At 37.8% G+C, this 20,939-nt stretch overlaps 1 protein-coding gene across 1 annotated transcript in view; it reads left to right on the forward strand.

The window, feature by feature from the left end:
• Positions 1–20,567, forward strand: part of LOC140246801 (uncharacterized) — a 112,619-nt gene extending 92,052 nt beyond the window's left edge. Inside the window, exons 7-12 of the mRNA XM_072326133.1 lie at positions 13,024–13,206; positions 14,506–14,688; positions 16,004–16,186; positions 17,489–17,674; positions 19,856–20,038; positions 20,511–20,567. Of these exons, the coding sequence (XP_072182234.1) occupies positions 13,024–13,206; positions 14,506–14,688; positions 16,004–16,186; positions 17,489–17,674; positions 19,856–20,038; positions 20,511–20,567 (975 nt within the window). The remainder of the gene's footprint in view (positions 1–13,023; positions 13,207–14,505; positions 14,689–16,003; positions 16,187–17,488; positions 17,675–19,855; positions 20,039–20,510) is intronic.
• Positions 20,568–20,939: the final 372 nt, after the last annotated feature.

The raw sequence follows: 20,939 nt of genomic DNA on the forward strand, positions 1-20,939 counted from the left end.
AAACCGAATACGCTCCTGTACAGGTAACGAATGAAGACTCTTCAGGATAGGGGTAATATGACTGTGTTTACGTGACAAAGAAACAATACGTGCAGCGGCTTTTTTGTAGCTTTTGTAATTGAGCAATTCGTAGTTTGGTAGATTGAAAAACAAATCATTACCGAAATCAAGGCGTGAAGAAATGAGTGCGTGAACATTTTTTTTTTCCGTTGCAGAGCGAGTCAAATACCTGCGAAAAAAACCGATGTGCGCAGTTGGAAACGGACTGCTTTAATGTTGGTGATTTGATCAGACATAGCCATGTGAGAGTCAAACATAACGTAAGATCGCATAAGCGTCACTAGGGGGGGGGGGGGGGGTGCGTTGTGGTGCGGACGCACCCCCCTTCAGACCGCAAAAAGAAGAAGAAAAAAAAAAGAAAATCACCACATCAGTCTGAGAGTGACCTCAACGTCGGACGCTAAATGATTATTCTGGGTTTTTTTTTTCTCTCTCTCTTTTATTTTCCATCAGGGACAACAAAATCGTGTGCAAAAACGATTCTCATCCTGGGCTCTGTCAGCACTGATTTCATACATATCTACGAGTATTCTACAGTGTTTACTATGGTTTATCGACCGTACTGTACGGTACGGAGCACGTATATGTTTGCATGTACGTGCTTCGTGCTACTTACAAGTATGAAGGGTCTATGTACAGCACGTTGCTGGTGACCAATCCATATTGATAATGCGAGCCCAAGCGCGAGCCTTAACCTCATACAAGAAAAGAAACCAAAAACTGGAGGGCAAGTATATCATAATATTGCCCTCCCCCTCCCCCCCCCCCTTAACTATCGAGACGAAAATATTTTCTTCTTTTTTTGGAGGGGGGGGGGGGGGGCCAAACAAAAGAAAAAAGTTTACCCAACTAAAAAATTGGCCGGGCAAGCATATTATAATTTTGCGCCCCCTCCATAATTAATAATTGAATGAGATGAGAAGATTGTGTTGCTTTTGGAAGAAAAGAAAGCGCCCCATATCTGCCCCACCCACACATAATTATAATTCCCAAAATGAAAATATTTTCTTGCTTTATTTTGTTAGAAATCTGTCCAAATATTTCACCTAAAAGTATGTGTGTGTGTGTGTGTGTGTGTGTGTGTGTGTGTGTGTGTGTGTGTGAGTGGGGGGAAGGGCGAAAGAGCAGTCGCCCCTCCTCCCCCCCCCCTCCTTCCCCCCAAGATTTTGACCTGGAATTTGGAAGGTGGAAAAATTATGATCGAATATAGGAGAGGTATCTTACCACCCTCCCATTGCCTTGACCCTTCTTTAGGCTTAGTACACAACGGGGAATGACAATTTCTGGATGCATCAAATTGCACCATTTTACAACATCAAAATGCAATTTCCGTTCTCACCGTGCTGGGGGACGACCCCCTTACTCCCACAACCTCTCCCTCGCTCGCTCCGCTTGCTCGGGCTCGGTCGCGTTCATGACATCAGTGTAACAATTAATACAAGAAGTTTATTTAAATGACATCAATTATAGGCACATTGTTAAATAACAATTTCTATCAAAATGTACTGCTACCTTAAAGGTGATGGCGAGTAACTGATCAGTGGGAATCAGTGGGAATGCTGGAGGATGATTGTTCCAATTCTTGTTGGATTCATTGAAGAGTACATTATATATCTATTGTTGTGTGAAAAATTATTTGCTTCAGAATGGTCTCATATTCAAGTATATGTGCAGTTTAATGTTTCCAGGTTAGCGTGCCTGGTAAGTGACGGGGCATTTATCTGCACATTACTTGAATGTGAGACCGTTCTGAAGCAAATAATTTTCACACAACAGTAGATATATAATGTACTCTTAACTCTTTATGTGCCTTGGTGGAAACCCCCTGTGTGCCACATTATTCTGAGACACGAAGGTAGTCATGCTTTGAGAATGAATTCTGTTTTTCCAATGTGTATAACTTCTAAAAATTTCTGTTCAGATGGGCATAATAGTAGGCAAAGTTAAAGAGGAATGCCAAGCTTTGTTTCGATATAAATTGTATGACGAATCTATTTGAATGAATTCCACAAGGATTGGAACAATCATCCCTCAGCATTCCCACTGATTCTCACTGATCGGTTACTAGCCATCCCCTTTAACCCTATAAAGGCCAAGTTATTTTGACCCCTTCCAGGCACTTCTTTATCATATGTGACCGTGCACCTCAAAACGAACATAAAGTCGCACACACTGATTTTGCGTGAGGACTGAAAATAAGTGAAGTGGGTCAACCTAGCCGAACTTGACTTTTTCATATATTTATTTTCTAAAAGAGAGGGTCTTCTTTTACATTATGCTAAAATTTGGCATCATAAAACGGGCAGGAAAGTGTGTTTTTTTAGCAGTTTATCTCGAACATTTTTGGTGGAATAGTGTGATTAGGTGTGTCTTTAGAAACCCTTTTTCATTTCTGAAAAACCTTGTCCACACTCTTCAGTTTCAACTCCTATAACTTTTGAAAGGATAGTGCTACTGCTTTGAAAGTTGGCATTAATTATGGACAGAATGTATTAATGAGGCATGTCTAATTTCAATTTAATCTGATAATCCCTTCATTGTTGTTACTCTGGTGGTTTACTTCCTGTTTTTTGTCCCATTCATTGCAAAGCCAGCACGGTTTGGTGAAGATTAAGCGCTTGAATAGACACTGTACTTCAGAGCCTCTTTTCTCAGTTCACACTTTTCCTGAGTTTGTGCTTTCTTTCCACTATTTACATAGGTTAGGAGAGTCCATTTGATTTGAGTTGTACATCATTTTAAAGCTTAAAGTCTGTTCTTTCAGAATATGGTCTTAACTAAAAATTCATGTCTGGCGACCTTTTGTTTGTTTTGAGGTTCAGGGTCACAAATGATGTATAACCATCATATTTGGTACATAAGTAGAGCAACTCATACTTTACATGACCCAATATTGGAAATTTCTCAAAGTCATCCACTGAGGGCGCTATTCACTAAAATATAAAAAATTACATAGAAAATACGCTAAAATCATGTTCGCTCTTGCTCGGTCGCGTTCATGATATTCAGTGTAAATATCAAAACAGGAAGTTTATATGGATGATACTATTCTATAGGCAAATTGTTAGATAATAATCTTCATCAAAATATACAGCTACCTTAAACGGGTGGGAATATTTCAATTCGGCGATAAAACAAGGAAAACCATGCATCAAATTGCACCATTTACGACATCATTATGCAAAAGCTTCTAATCGTGGGAGGGGGACACCCCCTCCCACCCCGCCCTCCCCTTTCTCACTCCGCTCGCTCTTTCTTGGTCGCGTTCATGATATTCAGTGTACATATTAACACAGAAAGTGTACTTTGATGATATAATTTTATAGGCTTATTGTTCAATAATATTCGACATCAGAATATACTGCTACCTTAAACAAGAGGGACTGCTTCAAGTCGATAAAACAAGCAAAGATATGCGTCAAATTGCACGATTTACAACATCAAAATGCAAAAAGTTTTCTCGCTCCGTTCGCTCGGGTTCGGTCGCTTCGCTCCCTCGCATACTACCCCCCCCCCCCAGAAAAAAAAAATAATAAAAAAATGAAATCCTAGCTACGCCGGTGCCCTTTTCCTGCTTGGTTTCCCTAAAAAAAAAAAAAAAAAAAAAAAAAAAAAAAAAAAAAAAAAAAAAAAAAAAAAAAAAATTCTAAAAGCCTGGGGATTGAGAGCTTCCTGAATTCCAAATCTTTGTCCAAAAAAAAAAAATAGGCGTTTTATTTAGTTTTAAAACGCACCCCCTGAAAAAAAAGCTGGTGACGCCCCTTTATTGCGACATGACTTGGCAGAGGGATATCGTTACGTACAATCGAAATGGAATTAATATCCAGTAATCCAATGATATACAACTCTTTGCAGCTTCTCATTGCATGTTCCCCCACCTGTTTTTAGGAAACTTTATGTATCAACTTTATGGAAAGAGAACAAAAACTGACATGTTATAATTTCCCTGTTTCTCTCATAAATCACATACTTTGCTACGATTTCATTAAGAGGTATTGCATACAATCTATTGGTCACACGTTTTACTACTCTGATGTGTTCAGCATCAGCATGGCTCTCCCTGTCTCTATTCTTTACAAATGGGCCATCATCGAAAGCATCACTATCATCTTCCAGTACCACAAAACCTTGTAAAAATTCCACTTCATTGCCTGTAACTTGCACACAATAATTTCTTCTGGTAGTGTGCCGAGAATATTCAGTAGCACTGATACACACTGTGTTTGCAACTGCTTTCTTGTACACTTTAATAAAAGGCAGAAAAATATCACAGGATATTCTTGTGTTTGTTTGTTTGTTTGTTTTTTTTTTTCTGGACATGCCATACCACATGACTATCACAGGACAATACCACAAAGCTGTACCACACAGTCGTACCAACTGGAAAAAAAAACCAAACAAAAACAAAGCAAAAACAAAACAAAACACATATTCCAGAATCTCATTTATAGAGGAGTTATGCTGTGAATTATGACAATTTATTTAAGTAGTACTTAACCTGTCCTATATATATATACACGTGTATACTCCTACATTATTACCTATTAAGTGTAAGTGCTGAGAAGCAGTATGTGATACTTCATGTAGAATTTCTGTGGTATTTTTTTTTTGCATAGCTCATGAATATTCATAGAAAGCAACCTAAATTTTAGTGAATTCATAGAAATAATTCTAAATTCGAAGTATTATGATGGGATTTCCTTTGAATTATTGTCTAATAATGTTATGAAATACCCAACATGCCCAATGTCATAAATTTTGTTATGAAAGGGTAATTTCATATTCAATAACAGTGTTATCTAGTCAGTAACCGTGCCTTCATGCATTGCAAATATTGATACACCTGATGACTACATATATGTGACCGTGCACATCAAAACGAACATAAAGTCGCACACATTGATTTTGCGTGAGGACTGAAAATAAGTGAAATGGGTCAACCTAGCCGAACTTGACTTTTTCATATTTTCTGAAAGAGCGGGTCTTCTTTTGCATTATGCTAAAATTTGGTATCATAAAACGGGCAGGAAAGTGTGTTTTTTTTTAGCAGTTTATCTCAAACATTTTTGGTAGAATAGCGTGATTAGGTGTGTCTTTAGAATCCTTTTTTCATTTCTGAAAAACCTTGTCCACAATCTTCATTTCCACTCTAATAACTTTTGAAAGGATAGGTCTGCTGCTTTGAAAGTTGGCATTAATTTTGGGCAGAATGTGTTAATGAGGCATCTTTAATTTCATTTTAATCTGACAATCCCTTCATTATTGTTACTCTGGTGGTTTACTTCCTGTTTTTTTTTTTTTTTGTCCCATTCATCGCACAGCCAGCACGGTTTGGTAAAGATTAAGCGCTTGAATAGACACTGTACTTCAGAGCCTCTTTTCTCAGTTCACACTTTTCCTGAGTTTGTGCTTTCTTTCCAATATTTAGATAGGTTAGCTGAGTCCATTTGATATGAGTTATACATCATTTTAAAGCTTAAAGTCTGCTCTTTTAGAATATGGTCTTAATTAAAAATTCATGTCTGGCGACTTTTTGTTTGTTTTGAGGTGCAGGGTCACATATATGCTTCCCACGAAATAGGAAGAGTGGCCCCCGAGGCGGGTGTGCCATCTACGTGCATGACACTATCCCTTTCAACTCGCCAACCTCTCATGCGGAACTCTCCATATAAATTCTTCCCGTTTGACTGTAATAAATTTCTGTAACCCCTGTCGAAAGATTGATCAAAACACAATTGAGGCACTTTCGCAGTCAATCAGAAGCAATCGAAATGATACTAAAAATGTCATAATTCTTGGTGACTTTAACAGTCACAACACCCTGTGGGGAAGCGAGCACACAAATCGCAGTGGTCACCTCATCGAGGAATTTATCAACGACCAACACCTGGTCCTGCTAAATGACGGCGCAGGAACGAGGTTAGATCCATACTCCGGCAAACTGTCATGCCTTGACCTTACAATGGCAAGCCCAAACATAGCAAATAAAAGCAACTGGTCTGTCCTTACCGATCGCTTCAGTAGCGACCATTTTCCATTGGCTATAACAATTAAGAATTTCTCTTGCAGTGTTGAAGTAAATCAAGAAGATCGATTAAGTCGTTATCACTTTAAAAACGCAGATTGGAATACTTTTGCAGAATTATCTGAAACCTTGTTGTCCGCTGACATTCAGCACGAGGACACGGAAACTTTTTATGAGAATTTTATTACAAATTTGACAAAAATCATCTCAAAATCAGTTCCTCAAAAGAAAAAAAAAAGACCGTCCAGCTGTTCCCTGGTGGAACAAGCAATGCTCTGAAAAAGTGAGAGAAAGAAATAAAGCAAAGAACAGAGCAGCAAAATATATGTCACAGCAATACCTAAATGATTATAAAATAAAGAAGGCACAAGCTCAAAAAGTTATTAGACAAGCCAAACGTCAGTACTGGGAAAACTACTGCGCCAAACTGAACCGCTTTACCCCTACCAGTGAAATATGGAAAACCATAAAAACAATGAATAATGTTTCTTTTAAATTTACTAGGAATATACCTGCGTTATTTGTAAATAACACTGAAGTAATAACAGATAAAGAGAAGGCTGAAGTTTTCGCGCAATTTTTTGCAAATATCGGAAAAAAGAAACCAAATACCGCCCTCTACGATACCGTTCTAGAGAGAAACCGACATGACGAACTAGAAAAATATTCTTCAGTACTTTAGATTTCTCCATGAACGAAATGTCGAAATCTCTGGATTGTGGAAAAAACATCCGCCCCAGGACAGGATCAAATCAACTATCTTGTCTACAGCAAATTGCCCCCTTCAGCACGAACAACCATGCTTTCACTCATAAACCAAATCTGGAATACTGGCCACGTCCCCAAAGCCTGCAAGCACTCTATACTCACCCCGATAGCAAAACAAAACAAAGACCCCCAAAATGTCTCCTCGTATCGTCCAATCACCTTAACTTCCTGCTTTATTAAAATCATGGAACGTATGATAAAATCTCGTCTCCAGTGGTACTCAGACAAACACAATCTAATTCCAGCACTCCAAAGTGGCTTCAGGAAGGGACGTAGTACTACAGACAACATAGTCAACTTAGAAAATAGCATTCAAAAAAGTCTAGGAAATGAGGAGCATACATTAGCTGTATTCCTCGACATCGAAAAAGCATTTGATTCTCTTTGGATTGATGGACTTATATTCAAACTAAGACGCATAGGATTAAAAGGGAACGTGGTTCGCTTTTTACATAACTTCCTGACGAATCGATCAATTCAAGTGCGGATCCAAAACACAAATTCTAGTCCCCAAACCATCAGCAATGGTCTTCAACAAGGAAGTATACTCAGTCCCCTTCTTTTCAACCTCATGATGTATGATATACCCACTGATACCGCTGTAAATATGTCAATGTACGCTGATGACTGCGTACTCTGGAAATCAGGGAAAAATGTAAAGTTCATTGGCAAAAAAATCAATTAATGTCTTGGAAAATTGAACTCCTGGTTCAACGAATGGGGCTTTAGATTATCCGACAGAAAGACAACCCCAGTAATTTTCACAAACTCTATTAAACTTGAAAAACCGGAGATAAAAATAAATGATAATGTAGTGAAATATCAACAAAGTCAGAAATTTTTAGGTCTCACTTTTGATCAAAAATTAACATGGAATACACACATAAATGATGTTGTTGATCGTTGTAAACCCAAAATGAATATTTTAAAGAGTCTGGCGGGAACTACATGGGGTAACTTTTCTAAAACCCTTCTTATGGTGTACAGAGCTGCACTGATCAGGTCTCTTCTCGACTATGGATGTGAAGCTTATGAGTCCGCCTCAGAAAGCTCAAAAAAACCACTGGATTCCATCCAATATCAGGCTCTTCGAGTATGTGCTGGTGCAGCTCCCGCCATTCTCTAGAATCCCTTCAAGTAGAAATGGGAGAACTCCCCTTATACATCAGAAGAAAGATGCTGACTACAAAATACTATGCGTCTTTGACGAGAATCGCAAACCATCCGGTATCACAAAGCACAAAAAACTGCTGGCAATACGAGTATATGAAAGAGAAAAAAAAATCACGTAAACCATTCGGACTTAGAATTCAAAGCGCAAATATCGCAACAAAACTCGAACCCCTCACTCCCCCAGAAATCCCCTTCTGGCACTTAAGCGAAATCAAAATCTCATTAGAGCTAACTGAGTGGCTCAATAAAGACGACAACCCCTTAATTCAAAAACAATGGAGCCTAGAACTGATCAATTCCAAATGGAAACATCAACTTCACATATTTACTGATGGATCCAAATTGCCTAATGAAGGCAATTCAGCTGCCGCCTTTTACGTGCCATCACTTCGTTATTCCCAATGCAAAAGATTACGTGATCACACATCATCATATCGAGCAGAACTATCTGCAATCATCCTCGCCCTAAACTGGCTTGAGCAATTAGACCTCCACACAGGAGCTGTCATATTCAGCGATTCGCTGAGCTCACTTAAGGCCATCAAATCACAACCGTACGACGACAACTTCATCACTGAAATCAGGACAATTGTCACTCGTCTAGAACATAAAGGCACGGACATCTCACTCGAATGGATTCCGTCACACTGTGGAATTCACGGCAATGAAGCCGCTGATTCCCGAGCTAAAGAAGCCTTGACGAAACCTATCGAAATCTACAACGACCTTTGTTTTTCAGAGATAAAGTCAGTCCTCGTAATTAAGTATAAAACAGAATGGCAAAGTAAGTGGAACAACTCAACCTCCTTTCTAAAAACCATCCAATCATCTGTAAATTTTCAGCCATTCACATGTCATCTTTCCAGACAACATGAAATGATTATACACAGGTTGAGAATGGGCTGTCTCGGCCTTAACTATGATTTAGCAAAAATAGCAAAACACCCCACAGGAAACTGCCCCTACTGCCCCACTCCTGAAACAGTTAAACATTTTCTAATATAATGCCCGAAAGATACAATAGAAAGAGCCATGTTAATGGCAGAAACCAACACAAAACGTGACTCTGATATCATTAAACTTTTAGCGTCTCAAAATCGAAATATTCAAAATTCCATAATCACATTTGTGTACAGGACAAATCGTTTGAGTCAAGGATAAGTTTGACGAACCTTAGAGATTATAATGTAGTATTTTTATAATGAAGTGTAAAGTAGAAAATTTATTTTGTAAAATTTGTAAAACAGTGAATTATTGATATTATGTGAATGTGTATTTGTATGATCTCAGATGTATACATGAGTAGGTATGTGTGTGTATATAGGCATATACACACAGGCATATTATATTATATGCCGCAGTATGTTAAGTATTACTGTATATTAGTATTTGGAAGATTAGTGTAGATGTTTTATTATACATTAGAATATGTTGAAGGTATAGGCCTACCACCAGTGCACCTATCTTCATCATTTGCACCCTTGATTCTGCCCACAAATGTTCGCTACATACATATTAAAAAAAAGATAAATAAAATGAATATATTTGGATTTCGATTATATCGGAATATTGTCCTCCACACGCTCAGGCATGACGATCGCCATCATCTTTCTCGAGTTACCTAGGGCGCACGCCTGAGAAGCCTGCGAAACGCACTTCGCCGGGTTGGTAAGACAGAACCGAGGGTGGCAACGTGGCCGTTTTGACTGAGCGAGGAAAACAATAAAATTTTTATAATTAAAATAAAGATATGGTTGGAAATGAAACAAATATGGATATTATGATAGAATTTGAATTTGTTAAGAAATATTGATGATTAATCTATAGGGAAATATATATATTATATAGTCTGGCAAAAATAGTAAAAATTATGACTGATTGCCATTACTGGAACCTAAAACAACAACAACAACAACAACGTGACTACCAACTACCCCTGCGCGTGCCCCCTGGAAAGGCCGAGACTTCACCGGCGTTGGCCGGTGGGTCCTCTACCTGCTTGGCCGACGGGAATGGCGTAACCTTGCATTTCGTTGCAGGAGTAGGCAGGCGACATCTTTTCCTAAAACCTGTCCCTTACTTTCTCTGTAAATATCTCATTTGTAAATATTGAAATAAATATAATTAGATTTTGTAAATAATTACAAGTCGAGTATGCTACTTTTCACAATTGCATTTGAATTCAATATATTTTTTGGAGTAAATTGCCCACCCGGCAGAGAGCTCCACAAAACTAAAAGAACAACAACAACAACGACGACTACCACAATGTACTGTGGTTCACTATGTGGTCACTGCCACAGTGTGGTAGACTATATGGTGAATACCATAGTGTGGTGAGCTATGTGGTGACTAGCACAGTGTAATGGAATATGTGGTTATAACCCTGTGATCACAGTGTGTAAGACTGTGGTTTGATTCACGGTGTATTTAATATGTTGTGGACCATATGGTAATGGATTTGTTTTCCTTACATACTTGTACATGTTTTGACTTTCTTTCACACACTTGAAATGTCCAAACTTATGAAAATGGTATTCACTTACGTACATGACATTTTTTTTTAATAATCTAGGCATTATTTCGTCCGATCTACAGATCTGATCTGTACATGCCTGCAGAGAGTGCATACACCATGCTGTACTCTGCATGTATTCTTCAGTTACCTGACCCCCGTCCTGCTCAAAATTCTAAGGGTCTTCACAAATTATGCCCCTGTTTGATTGAATTCCTCAGACATTTGTTGATTTTTTTTTTTACACTTCAACTTTCATCACAATTCATTCGATACGAAGGTGCAAATTTGGCAATGCTTGAAGAAGTGTAGGTCTACACCATTTCAATGATGATTATTCCAAAAATGCAGTGTGGGGATATTGATACGTCCTTGTAATGAGGTATGTAACATTGATGACGTAATAGAAATGTGGAGAAATTTAACAATAAGGAATACTTAAGATGTACCTCTGTGGAAATGTTTGTTCATTTGTTGCTGTGATATTAATCTTGTGGTTCATTGTTGTGTTTTTTAACCACCTAACTCTTTGCAACTTCTCATTTTCTGTTCCCCCACGTGCTTTGACGAAAGGTTGATGTATCAACTGGTCACCATGTCGATAACATCATCCATGGGAGCATTCTTAACCTAAAACCTAACACCAGAGGCTCCTTTAGCCACTAAGTTGGCCTGTAGTTTGAACAATACCAGCTTCATATAAAGTACACAAGGAATTATGTTCTCGTACATACTCCCGAAGAGTAAGTGAGTGTGAAGGAGAGTAACGATAGATTTGCAATGACAATGTGATAATAAAAGCTCTTACATCTTACGATTGGGATTTTGCCTTCCGGCTTCTGCATGAGTAATGCATTTTTTTTTTGAAAGTCACATAGCTAGTCATTGTTTGTAATAGGCTATTTCATTTATTCATTTGAAGTTTACGCCATATTTTTTTTATTGCTCTCTTTTCTTCAGATACAAGATATGAAACTATCATTAAATAGTTGGTATGACGGTTCTGAACATTCGTCCTCAATGGGCTTTGACATGGCCCAATGGGTATTCACTCTGCCAAGTTTTTTGAGGTTCAGTCTGGAATGCTATTACCTAAAATGTGATTTCCTCTCAGCAGCCATCGCCTCAGCATCATCATATCAGGAACGTCATGTTAGGACTATGTATGATGTCGGGTCTACGTATGACGTACCACATAACTGTTGGTCGCTAAACATCTTGTGTGTCTGCATAATTCCTGTAGACATCGTACTTCTCCGTGTAGACATCCAGTTGGGAATGGATCAACAACGATACTATTAGATTCCGATCGTCCGTGATGATCCGTCTTAATAGCAATCTGGGGAAGTGTAAAATGGGCTTAAACGAGTACGATGTTTGTATACAGAGCGCGCTGTGCTCTGCATGTGTTGGTTCCCTGCCGTTAGTGCTGCTTGAAATCCATGGATATTCACAGACTTGTCTCTTTTGATTTGATTTCCTCATACTTTTGTTTGAATAATTTTTTCAATACTCTTTCCAAAAGCCGAAACAAATAAAATTCCCAAAAAATTTAGTATTCATAAGCCTAGATTTTGATTTCAATTTTCGTACATTTGTACCGTAATTGTTTGTTTTAAACACGGCGTTTTGTTTGGTTCTCTTATATCTTAATATAATTAAAACAGCCTTCAAACATGCATTGTCTCCCAATTTGGCTATACGTCATCATAAAATGTTGATATGAAGGTAAAAGATAGGCACTGCTTGAGTAAGTGTACACCATTTCAATGAAGATTATCAAAAAGTGATATTTTGTCACATTGATAATTTTCTATAACGAAAATGAAAAGTTAATGCCGCAACATTATTGCCGAAAAAAAAAAAAGATTCAACAATGAAGTTATAGATGCAGCTTCTGCGGAAATGGTTATTTATTTCGTGAACTAGAGTCTTATGGTGTATTGGTGTCCTTTTTAATCATCTAATTCTTTGCAACTTCTTATTTTCTATTTTTCCAACGTGTTTTGACATTTTGTTTTAATGTATCAACTGGCCAACATATCGATAGAAGAATCCATGAAAGAATTCTTAACCCAAAAGAGGCACGCAAGGGGGTCCTTTGACAACAAGAGAGGCCTAAATTTTGGGCCATAGTTCCATACATAGTAAACAAAGAATCATTCTCTCGTACATACACTGTCGGAGAGTGTACGTTTGTTCCAAGAAAGAGAAGAAAAGAAATAAAAGAAAGAATGCAATAAAAGTTCTTACATCTCACGATTAACCACTTGAGGATGGACTGAATTTGCTACAACACGCATTTCCCATAGACACTTGCCCGAGTTGCTCGAGACTCGTCCTACAGGCGTCTATACGAACATTGTATTTGTGTAAAGTCATTTAATCAGTCATTGTCTCTATGTTTGATTTATTTTCTTTCTTTTTTTCTTAACTTAACGCTATGTTTTCATCTGTGTTGGTATTGTTTGCTTTTCTCCAGATACAAGATTTGATGGTGTCGTTAGAGGATTGGGATGATGGTTCTGAACATGAATCCTCAGTGGGAGGTGACTTAGCCCAATTGGTAACTTCTCTGCCAAGTCTGTCAAGCTTCAGTCTGGGTTGCAACTACCTGGATGGGGATTTCCTCTCAGCAGCCATCGCCTTAGCATCATCATGTCAGGTATGTCATGTCAGGACGATGATGTACATAACTATACGGGGCTATATTTCGTGTGTGTCTGAATAATTCGTGTAAACACCATACTTGTCCGTGTCAACATCCGGCTGGGATTGGATCAACAACGGCATTTGATGGATTATGATCGTCCGTGATGATCCCTGGAAGTGTAAAATGGGCTTAATCGAGTGCGATGTTTGTACACACCGCACTGTGGTCTGCATGTATTGGTTCCCTGCCGTTAGTGCTGCTTGAAATCCATGGCTACTCACAGACTTGTCTCTTTTGATTTGATTTCCTCATACTTTTGTTTGAATATATTTTTTCTATACTCTTTCCAAAAGCCGAAACAAATAAAATTCCCCCCAAAAATAGTATTCATAAGCCTAGATTTTGATTTCAATTTTCGTACATTTTTACCGTACTTGTTTGTTTTAAACACGGCATTTTGTTTGGTTCCCTCATATCTTAATGTAATTAAAACAGCCTTCAAACCTGCATTGTCTCCCAATTTGGTTATTACATCATCATACATGTTGATATGAAGGTAAAAGATTGGCACTGCTTGAGTAAGTGTACACCATTTCAATGAAGATTATCAAAAAATGATATTTTGTCATATTGATAATTTTCTATAATGAAAACGAAAAGTTAATGCCGCAACATTATTGCTGAAAAAAAAATCAACAATGAAGTTATATAGGACCATGCCAGTTTCTGCGGAAATGGTTATTTATTTCGTGTACTAGAGTCTTGTGGTATATTGGTGTCCTTTTTAATAATCTAATTCTTTGCAACTTCTTATTTTCTGTTTTCCCACGTGTTTTGATATTTTATTTAATGTCTCAACTGGCCAACATATCGATAGAAGAATCCATGAAAGAATTCTTAACCCAAAAGAGGCACGCAAGGGTGTCCTTTGACAACAAGAGGGGCCTAAATTTTGGGCCATAGTTCCATACATAGTAAACAAAGAATTATTCTCTCGTACATACAATGTCGGAGAGTGTACGTTTCTTCCAAGAAAGAAAAGAAAAGAAATAAAAGAAAGAATGCAATAAAAGTTCTTACATCTCACGATTAACCACTTGAGGACGGACTGAATTTGCTACAACACGCATTTCCCATAGACACTAGCCCGAGTTACTCGAGACTCGTCCTACAGGCTTCTATACGAACATTGTATTTGTGTAAAGTCGTTTAATCAGTCATTGTCTCTATGTTTGATTTATTTTCTTTCTTTTTTTTTCTTAACTTAACGCTATGTTTTCGTCTGTGTTGGTATTATTTGCTTTCCTCCAGATACGAGATTTGACGGTGACGTTAGAGGATTACGATGATACTTCTGAACATGAATCCTCAGTGGGAGGTGACTTAGCCCAATTGGTAACTTCTCTGCCAAGTCTGTCAAGCTTCAGTCTGAATCGCTACTACCTGGATGGGGATTTCCTCTCAGCAGCCATCACCTTAGCATCATCATGTCAGGTATGTCATGTAAGGACTTAATATGTACGATGTACATAACTATACAGCGCTATATTTCGTGTGTGTATGAATAATTCTTGTAAACATCATACTTGTCCGTGTCAACATCCGGCTGGGATTGGATCAACAACGGCATTTGATGGATTATGATCGTCCGTGATGATCCCTGGAAGTGTAAAATGGGCTTAATCGAGTGCGATGTTTGTACACACCGCACTGTGGTCTGCATGTGTTGGTTCCCTGCCGTTAGTGCTGCATGAAATCCATGGCTATTCACAGACTTGTCTCTTTTGATTTGATTTCCTCATACTTTTGTTTGAATATATTTTTTCTATACTCTTTCCAAAAGCCGAAACAAATAAAATTCCCCCCAAAAATAGTATTCATAAGCCTAGATTTTGATTTCAATTTTCGTACATTTTTACCGTAATTGTTTGTTTTAAACGCGGAATTTTGTTTGGTTCTCTTATATCTTGATATAATTAAAACAGCCTTCAAACATGCATTGTCTCCCACTTTGGCTATTACATCATCATACATTTTGATATGAAGGTAAAAGATTGGCACTGCTTGAGTAAGTGTACACCATTTCAATGAAGATTATCAAAACAATGATATTTTGTCATATTGATAATTTTCTATAATGAAAACGAAAAGTTAATGCCTTAACATTATTGCTGAAAAAAAAAAAAAATAACAATGAAGTTATATAGGACCATGCCAGTTTCTGCGGAAATGGTTATTTATTTCGTGTACTAGAGTCTTGTGGTATATTGGTGTCCTTTTTAATCATCTAATTCTTTGCAACTTCTTATTTTCTGTTTTCCCACGTGTTTTGACATTTTATTTAATGTCTCAACTGGCCAACATATCGATAGAAGAATCCATGAAAGAATTCTTATAACCCAAAAGAGGCACGCAAGGGTGTCCTTTGACAACAAGAGAGGCCTAAATTTTGGGCCATAGTTCCATACATAGTAAACAAAGAATTATTTTCTCGTACATACAATGTCGGAGAGTGTACGTTTCTTCCAAGAAAGAAAAGAAAAGAACTAAAAGAAAGAATGCAATAAAAGTTCTTACATCTCACGATTAACCACTTGAGGACGGACTGAATTTGCTACAACACGCATTTCCCATAGACACTTGCCCGAGTTACTCGAGACTCGTCCTACAGGCGTCTATACGAACATTGTATTTGTGTAAAGTCATTTAATCAGTCATTGTCTCTATGTCTGATTTATTTTCTTTCTTTTTTTTTTCTTAACTTAACGCTATGTTTTCGTCTGTGTTGGTATTATTTGCTTTTCTCCAGATACGAGATTTGAAGGTGTGGTTTAAGGATTGGGATGATGGTTCTGAACATGAATCCTCAGTGGGAGGTGACTTAGCCCAATTGGTAACTTCTCTGCCAAGTCTGTCAAGCTTCAGTCTGGATTGCAACTACCTGGATGGGGATTTCCTCTCAGCAGCCATCGCCTTAGCATCATCATGTCAGGTATGTCATGTCAGGACGATGATGTACATAACTATACGGGGCTATATTTCGTGTGTGTCTGAATAATTCGTGTAAACACCATACTTGTCCGTGTCAACATCCGGCTGGGATTGGATCAACAACGGCATTTGATGGATTATGATCGTCCGTGATGATCCCTGGAAGTGTAAAATGGGCTTAATCGAGTGCGATGTTTGTACACACCGCACTGTGGTCTGCATGTGTTGGTTCCCTGTCGTTAGTGCTGCATGAAATCCATGGCTATCTAGAGACTTGTCTCTTTTGATTTGATTTCCTCATGTTTGATGTTTTAATACATTTTACACAAGCTGAACATAGTAGAATTCCTTTGACATGTACGATTCATAGATCTACAGATTGATTTCATTTTTCGGACATTTTTTTCCCTTATTCAACGTGTTTGTTTTGGACACGGCATTTGGTTTGGTTCTCTTATATCTCTTTACGATTATTCAAACAGCATTGAAACATGCATTGTCTCTCAATTTGGCTATCTGAAACAAGTCCTAACCAGTACATCATCATACATGTTGATATAAAGGTACAAGATGGGCACTGCTTGAGGAAGTATACACCATTTCATTGAAGATTATCGAGCACCTGATGATTACGTCATGTAGTGTAGCACCTGACGATTAGTTGCGAGTATACTGTCATAGAAACAATCTCATTCTCATTCATTTTTTTTTTTTGCTCTTTATAACTTCTGATTATCTCTTTAGACATCTGCATGTGCTTTGCTAGAATATATTTCCCATGTATTAAATGGCCAACATATCGATAACAGAAACTATGAGAGTACCTTCAATCTAAAATAAGCCACGGGATTCTTAAACCGCTGAATAAGAGCATTGTATATACCAGTCTCATTCGTTGTATATGCGACATGGCACTTTTGTACTGCAATACTGTAGAAAAAGAGAATAAAATAAGAGTGAAGGATGATATTCCAATAATTATGTGACAACGCAAATGTTCGTAACAGTTGCAAGTTTTCCTGTTCTTCATGCTTCTGCATCGTTGTTTGCTTTTCTACGTGTGTGTGTGTGTGTTGGCTTTAAACGCGGAACACAATGAAAAACTACCATTTTTTGTTCTTGGTATAATCCTGAAAATGCAATCTTCTATTATGGAAGTTAGACATTAGTGACTGATCTCAGTATCATTCGCATTACAAATAACAGGGACTTGAACATAATCGATTAATGAAGTCAACGAACAAGTTGTTTATGTGTAGTTTGAGCGATGATTTGGTTGGTTGCTTGGTTGGTGTTTCTACAGTTACGACATTTGGATTTGATCAGCGATGACTGGGGGAGTGATGATTCACATGCGTCCTCTTTGCGCAAAGATCTGGCACAAGTGATATGTACTCTGCCCCATCTTTCAACCTTCAGTGTGATATGCAACTTGCTGTCTCAAGATGATTTCTTCTCTACAGCCGCAACGCTGGCGCAATCCTGCCAGGTACGTCAAATTTAAGTGTGCACTGTTATGTTTCATAACATGACACACGACAATACTATTGTCGTGAGGGATAATGTTGATATTATATTTGTATTTTTTATTTGTATTTTTTTTATGTTTATGTTTATTTTTTATTTTATTTTTTTTTATTATTATTATTATTTTTTTTTTTTTTTGGGGGGGGATTCCGCATAGACAAGAAACATCGCCACTTCCAACTACGTGTTTATCTCAACCTTAATACAGGTCATTCCTTTAAACAGGTCTATAAAACATAAAACAGAGCTCACATTTTCGATGAAAAATAAATTTAGTATTTGTATTGAGATCAGTTGTCCTATACAGAAAATGTCTCATTATCCTCTGATGGCTGAAAAAAAAATGTCCTTCAGTGAGAAAAGCATTTCCGAATCCTGCTTGTATCAACACGTGTAGTGTAACAGAATAACCCCTCTACAGCTTGCATTTCATAACTTGAAATAATAACTTCTTCAGTGATAACTTCAATTCAATTTCTTGTTTGTTCTTAAGGGGGGGGGGGATTTTTCCCAAGAAGCAGGGAAGCATTGCGTGCATTCCAGGAGGACCTATACACAATACTTAATGATCTGAATTAAGATCAATCCGATAAATTAATATCACTGTAAATCACAAAACCAACAAACGGTGAAAAGACCCATTGAAGTTTACAATGTCATGCCCCCTTTTTTTCATTCCTGGGGTAGGGGTATTCCTTCTCCAAAAAATGACAACAGAATTAATGAAGACATGGTTTATGTGAAGGCAGAAGGTGAATCTTTGGTAGAAAAAATAATAACCAAGGTAACAACTCACTTTACAACGGACCAGGTGGTGGAGTAGAGGAGTTATGTGTACTTATTTCTTTAGCAATTTTGTCGTTACCATGAACTTCACAAAGGATATAAATTTGAAATCAAATCACGTATTTATTTATTAAAAGTGAAAACAAACTCCCATTCTCGAACATTTTTTTAAGTGATACTTTTAATAGTACGACGGGTTGCAAACTTTTTTTTTTGGGGGGGGGGAGGGGAGGGGGCGGGTTTCTCTCGGCGCTGTCTTGCCACAGATTCTCTTCCGTTTATAATGTTACATTTTATATACAGCAGAGTTGCACATGACATATGAGTTGCTTACAGAAAGAAGAGAAAAAGAAAAGTCTACAAAGCAGAACGAGACGAAAGACAATAACGCGCATAAGTCACAGTGATCGAATCAAATCTATGTGAACTTTCTATAAGACTCTAATATCTGGAAATTTGCAGTCATGAAAAGAATAAAGAAGTAGTATAACCCCACTGAGCTTCCGGCATTGTGCGGTGTATTCTGTTGGACATACAGTAACATCATTGCAGTCGAATCTGCATTTGTGTTTAGCATGCACACCAGAAGTACGGCCTGGAATAAGGAGATCGTACTTAATTTAATAGTGAATACCATATTTGCAGAATAAACGATTCCATTGGAGAATATGCAATGACGCGACATTGCCAAATTAAAGGATGTTTTTTTTTTTCTAATTAAATTTAAAAAAAAATCTTTAAAAAAATTCTGACGAGCAAGAAAAAAAAGAAGGGAATCAAAAAGAAAAGTTTATAGTTGACGTGAATTCAGAGGTTAGCGGACCGATACTTATAATCAGAATTGCAACAGAATGTTGTTCCTCGAGAATTCATCAAAGGTGGTATAATCGACATTATTGTTTCATGTCCTGTACGTCTTTGTAGCAAGTCGTGAGTCTTCCCTATACCTTGTATTATAAAGTTGTGTATCTGTCAATGGCACGATGGTTTTTATAAGGGAAGGCGAAACGGGATAGAAGGGGGGGGGGGGTGATGGAATTTGTTGGAACCCGTACAGAAATACATATAATACATGAGGTGTCACCATTTTGTCACTCCCTCCCCCCCCCCCCCCTTCCCCGCACATATTTTTTTTCAACCCGGAAGTGGCACTTAAAAAAAATGAAAACTTTGAGGCGCTGAAGACCTTTCTTTATCTTTTTGCTTGCCACAGCTTCAAACCCGGAAGTTACCCCCCCCCCTCCTTTTGAAAATGTGACGCCGGCCGCGTTTGTCACGTAAAAATTGCATAACGAAGACGAGTGAAAAGAAATGGAGTACTCCTGTAAGTGTGCCTTCTTCTTGTCTTTTTCTGCAGATCCGCAAACTTTCGATGAAGTTTGAAACGTATTACCGTCAGTCGTCAAGGTCTCCATCAGCAGCAACACACTTAGCCAAATTCCTGTGTCATATGCCTCATCTTAAACGAGCCGATATTAACTGCACCGACCTACCTGAGACGTTTTTCACAGGAATGGCTTCACAGCCCGCAAACTGCAAGGTAAATGAGTATTTTCTGAACAAGATACCATTTTATTTACTCCTTGCTATTAAAGCAGGAAACATCATTATAATTTACACTCATAGGAATATAGGATCGATATCAAAGTATATAGGCCTACTGCAGAAGTCTTAAGGTTCTTGCGACAAAAGTTTAATGATCTGGTATCTATCCGTCAAGGGAAAGGGTGATCCATTTTCCGGAATATTATTGTCTTTTGCCTCCGCTACACCACTTTAACCACATTTCCCCCAGTGTAGCGTTTCTAAATGTATCAAATCAACGAGACAATAGATCCAATAAGCTGTGCTATTCATGACCAAAATAACAGAGTGATATATTTCTACACAGCAATTGCCTATTGGAAATGAAAACATGAATCAGTTATTCTATATAAATTATGTAGGCCTACACGGTGTAATAGACAGCCGCTGTCGTATGATTCACTTCTGTGTTTTTGTGCACGCTACAGCTTGAGGACATTACCATCAATGACAAGCCGTTAAACCAGTGGCTCGATGACAAGTAAAGAAGGCAAGACACAGGACTGGTATGCCCTTTATTGTATCTTATTGTATTTCATTGTATCTTATTCTGTATTTCATATTGTTAAATGCAGATGGGGATTTACTTTCAAATACTCTAATTCGATCGTCTAATTCTGCAGTCTTATTGATAAGTATATAGGATAGAATGGGCATAGCCAGGTTTGAGCAGTATAAAGTGTATAATGTCCTCTCTGAAACAGACTGTATGTGACCGTGCATCATAAAAAGGAATTCAAAAAGTTTAACCCTTGATTTTACATGAGGACACAAAAAAAGATGAAAAAATGTCAACCGTGTTTCCCTGAGTTTTTCATATTTTCTGTAAGAGCTATAGTCCGGCAGCCAAGGGGGGT

This window comes from Diadema setosum, chromosome 3, assembly GCF_964275005.1.
Source record: "Diadema setosum chromosome 3, eeDiaSeto1, whole genome shotgun sequence".
Taxonomy (NCBI): Eukaryota; Metazoa; Echinodermata; class Echinoidea; order Diadematoida; family Diadematidae; genus Diadema; species Diadema setosum.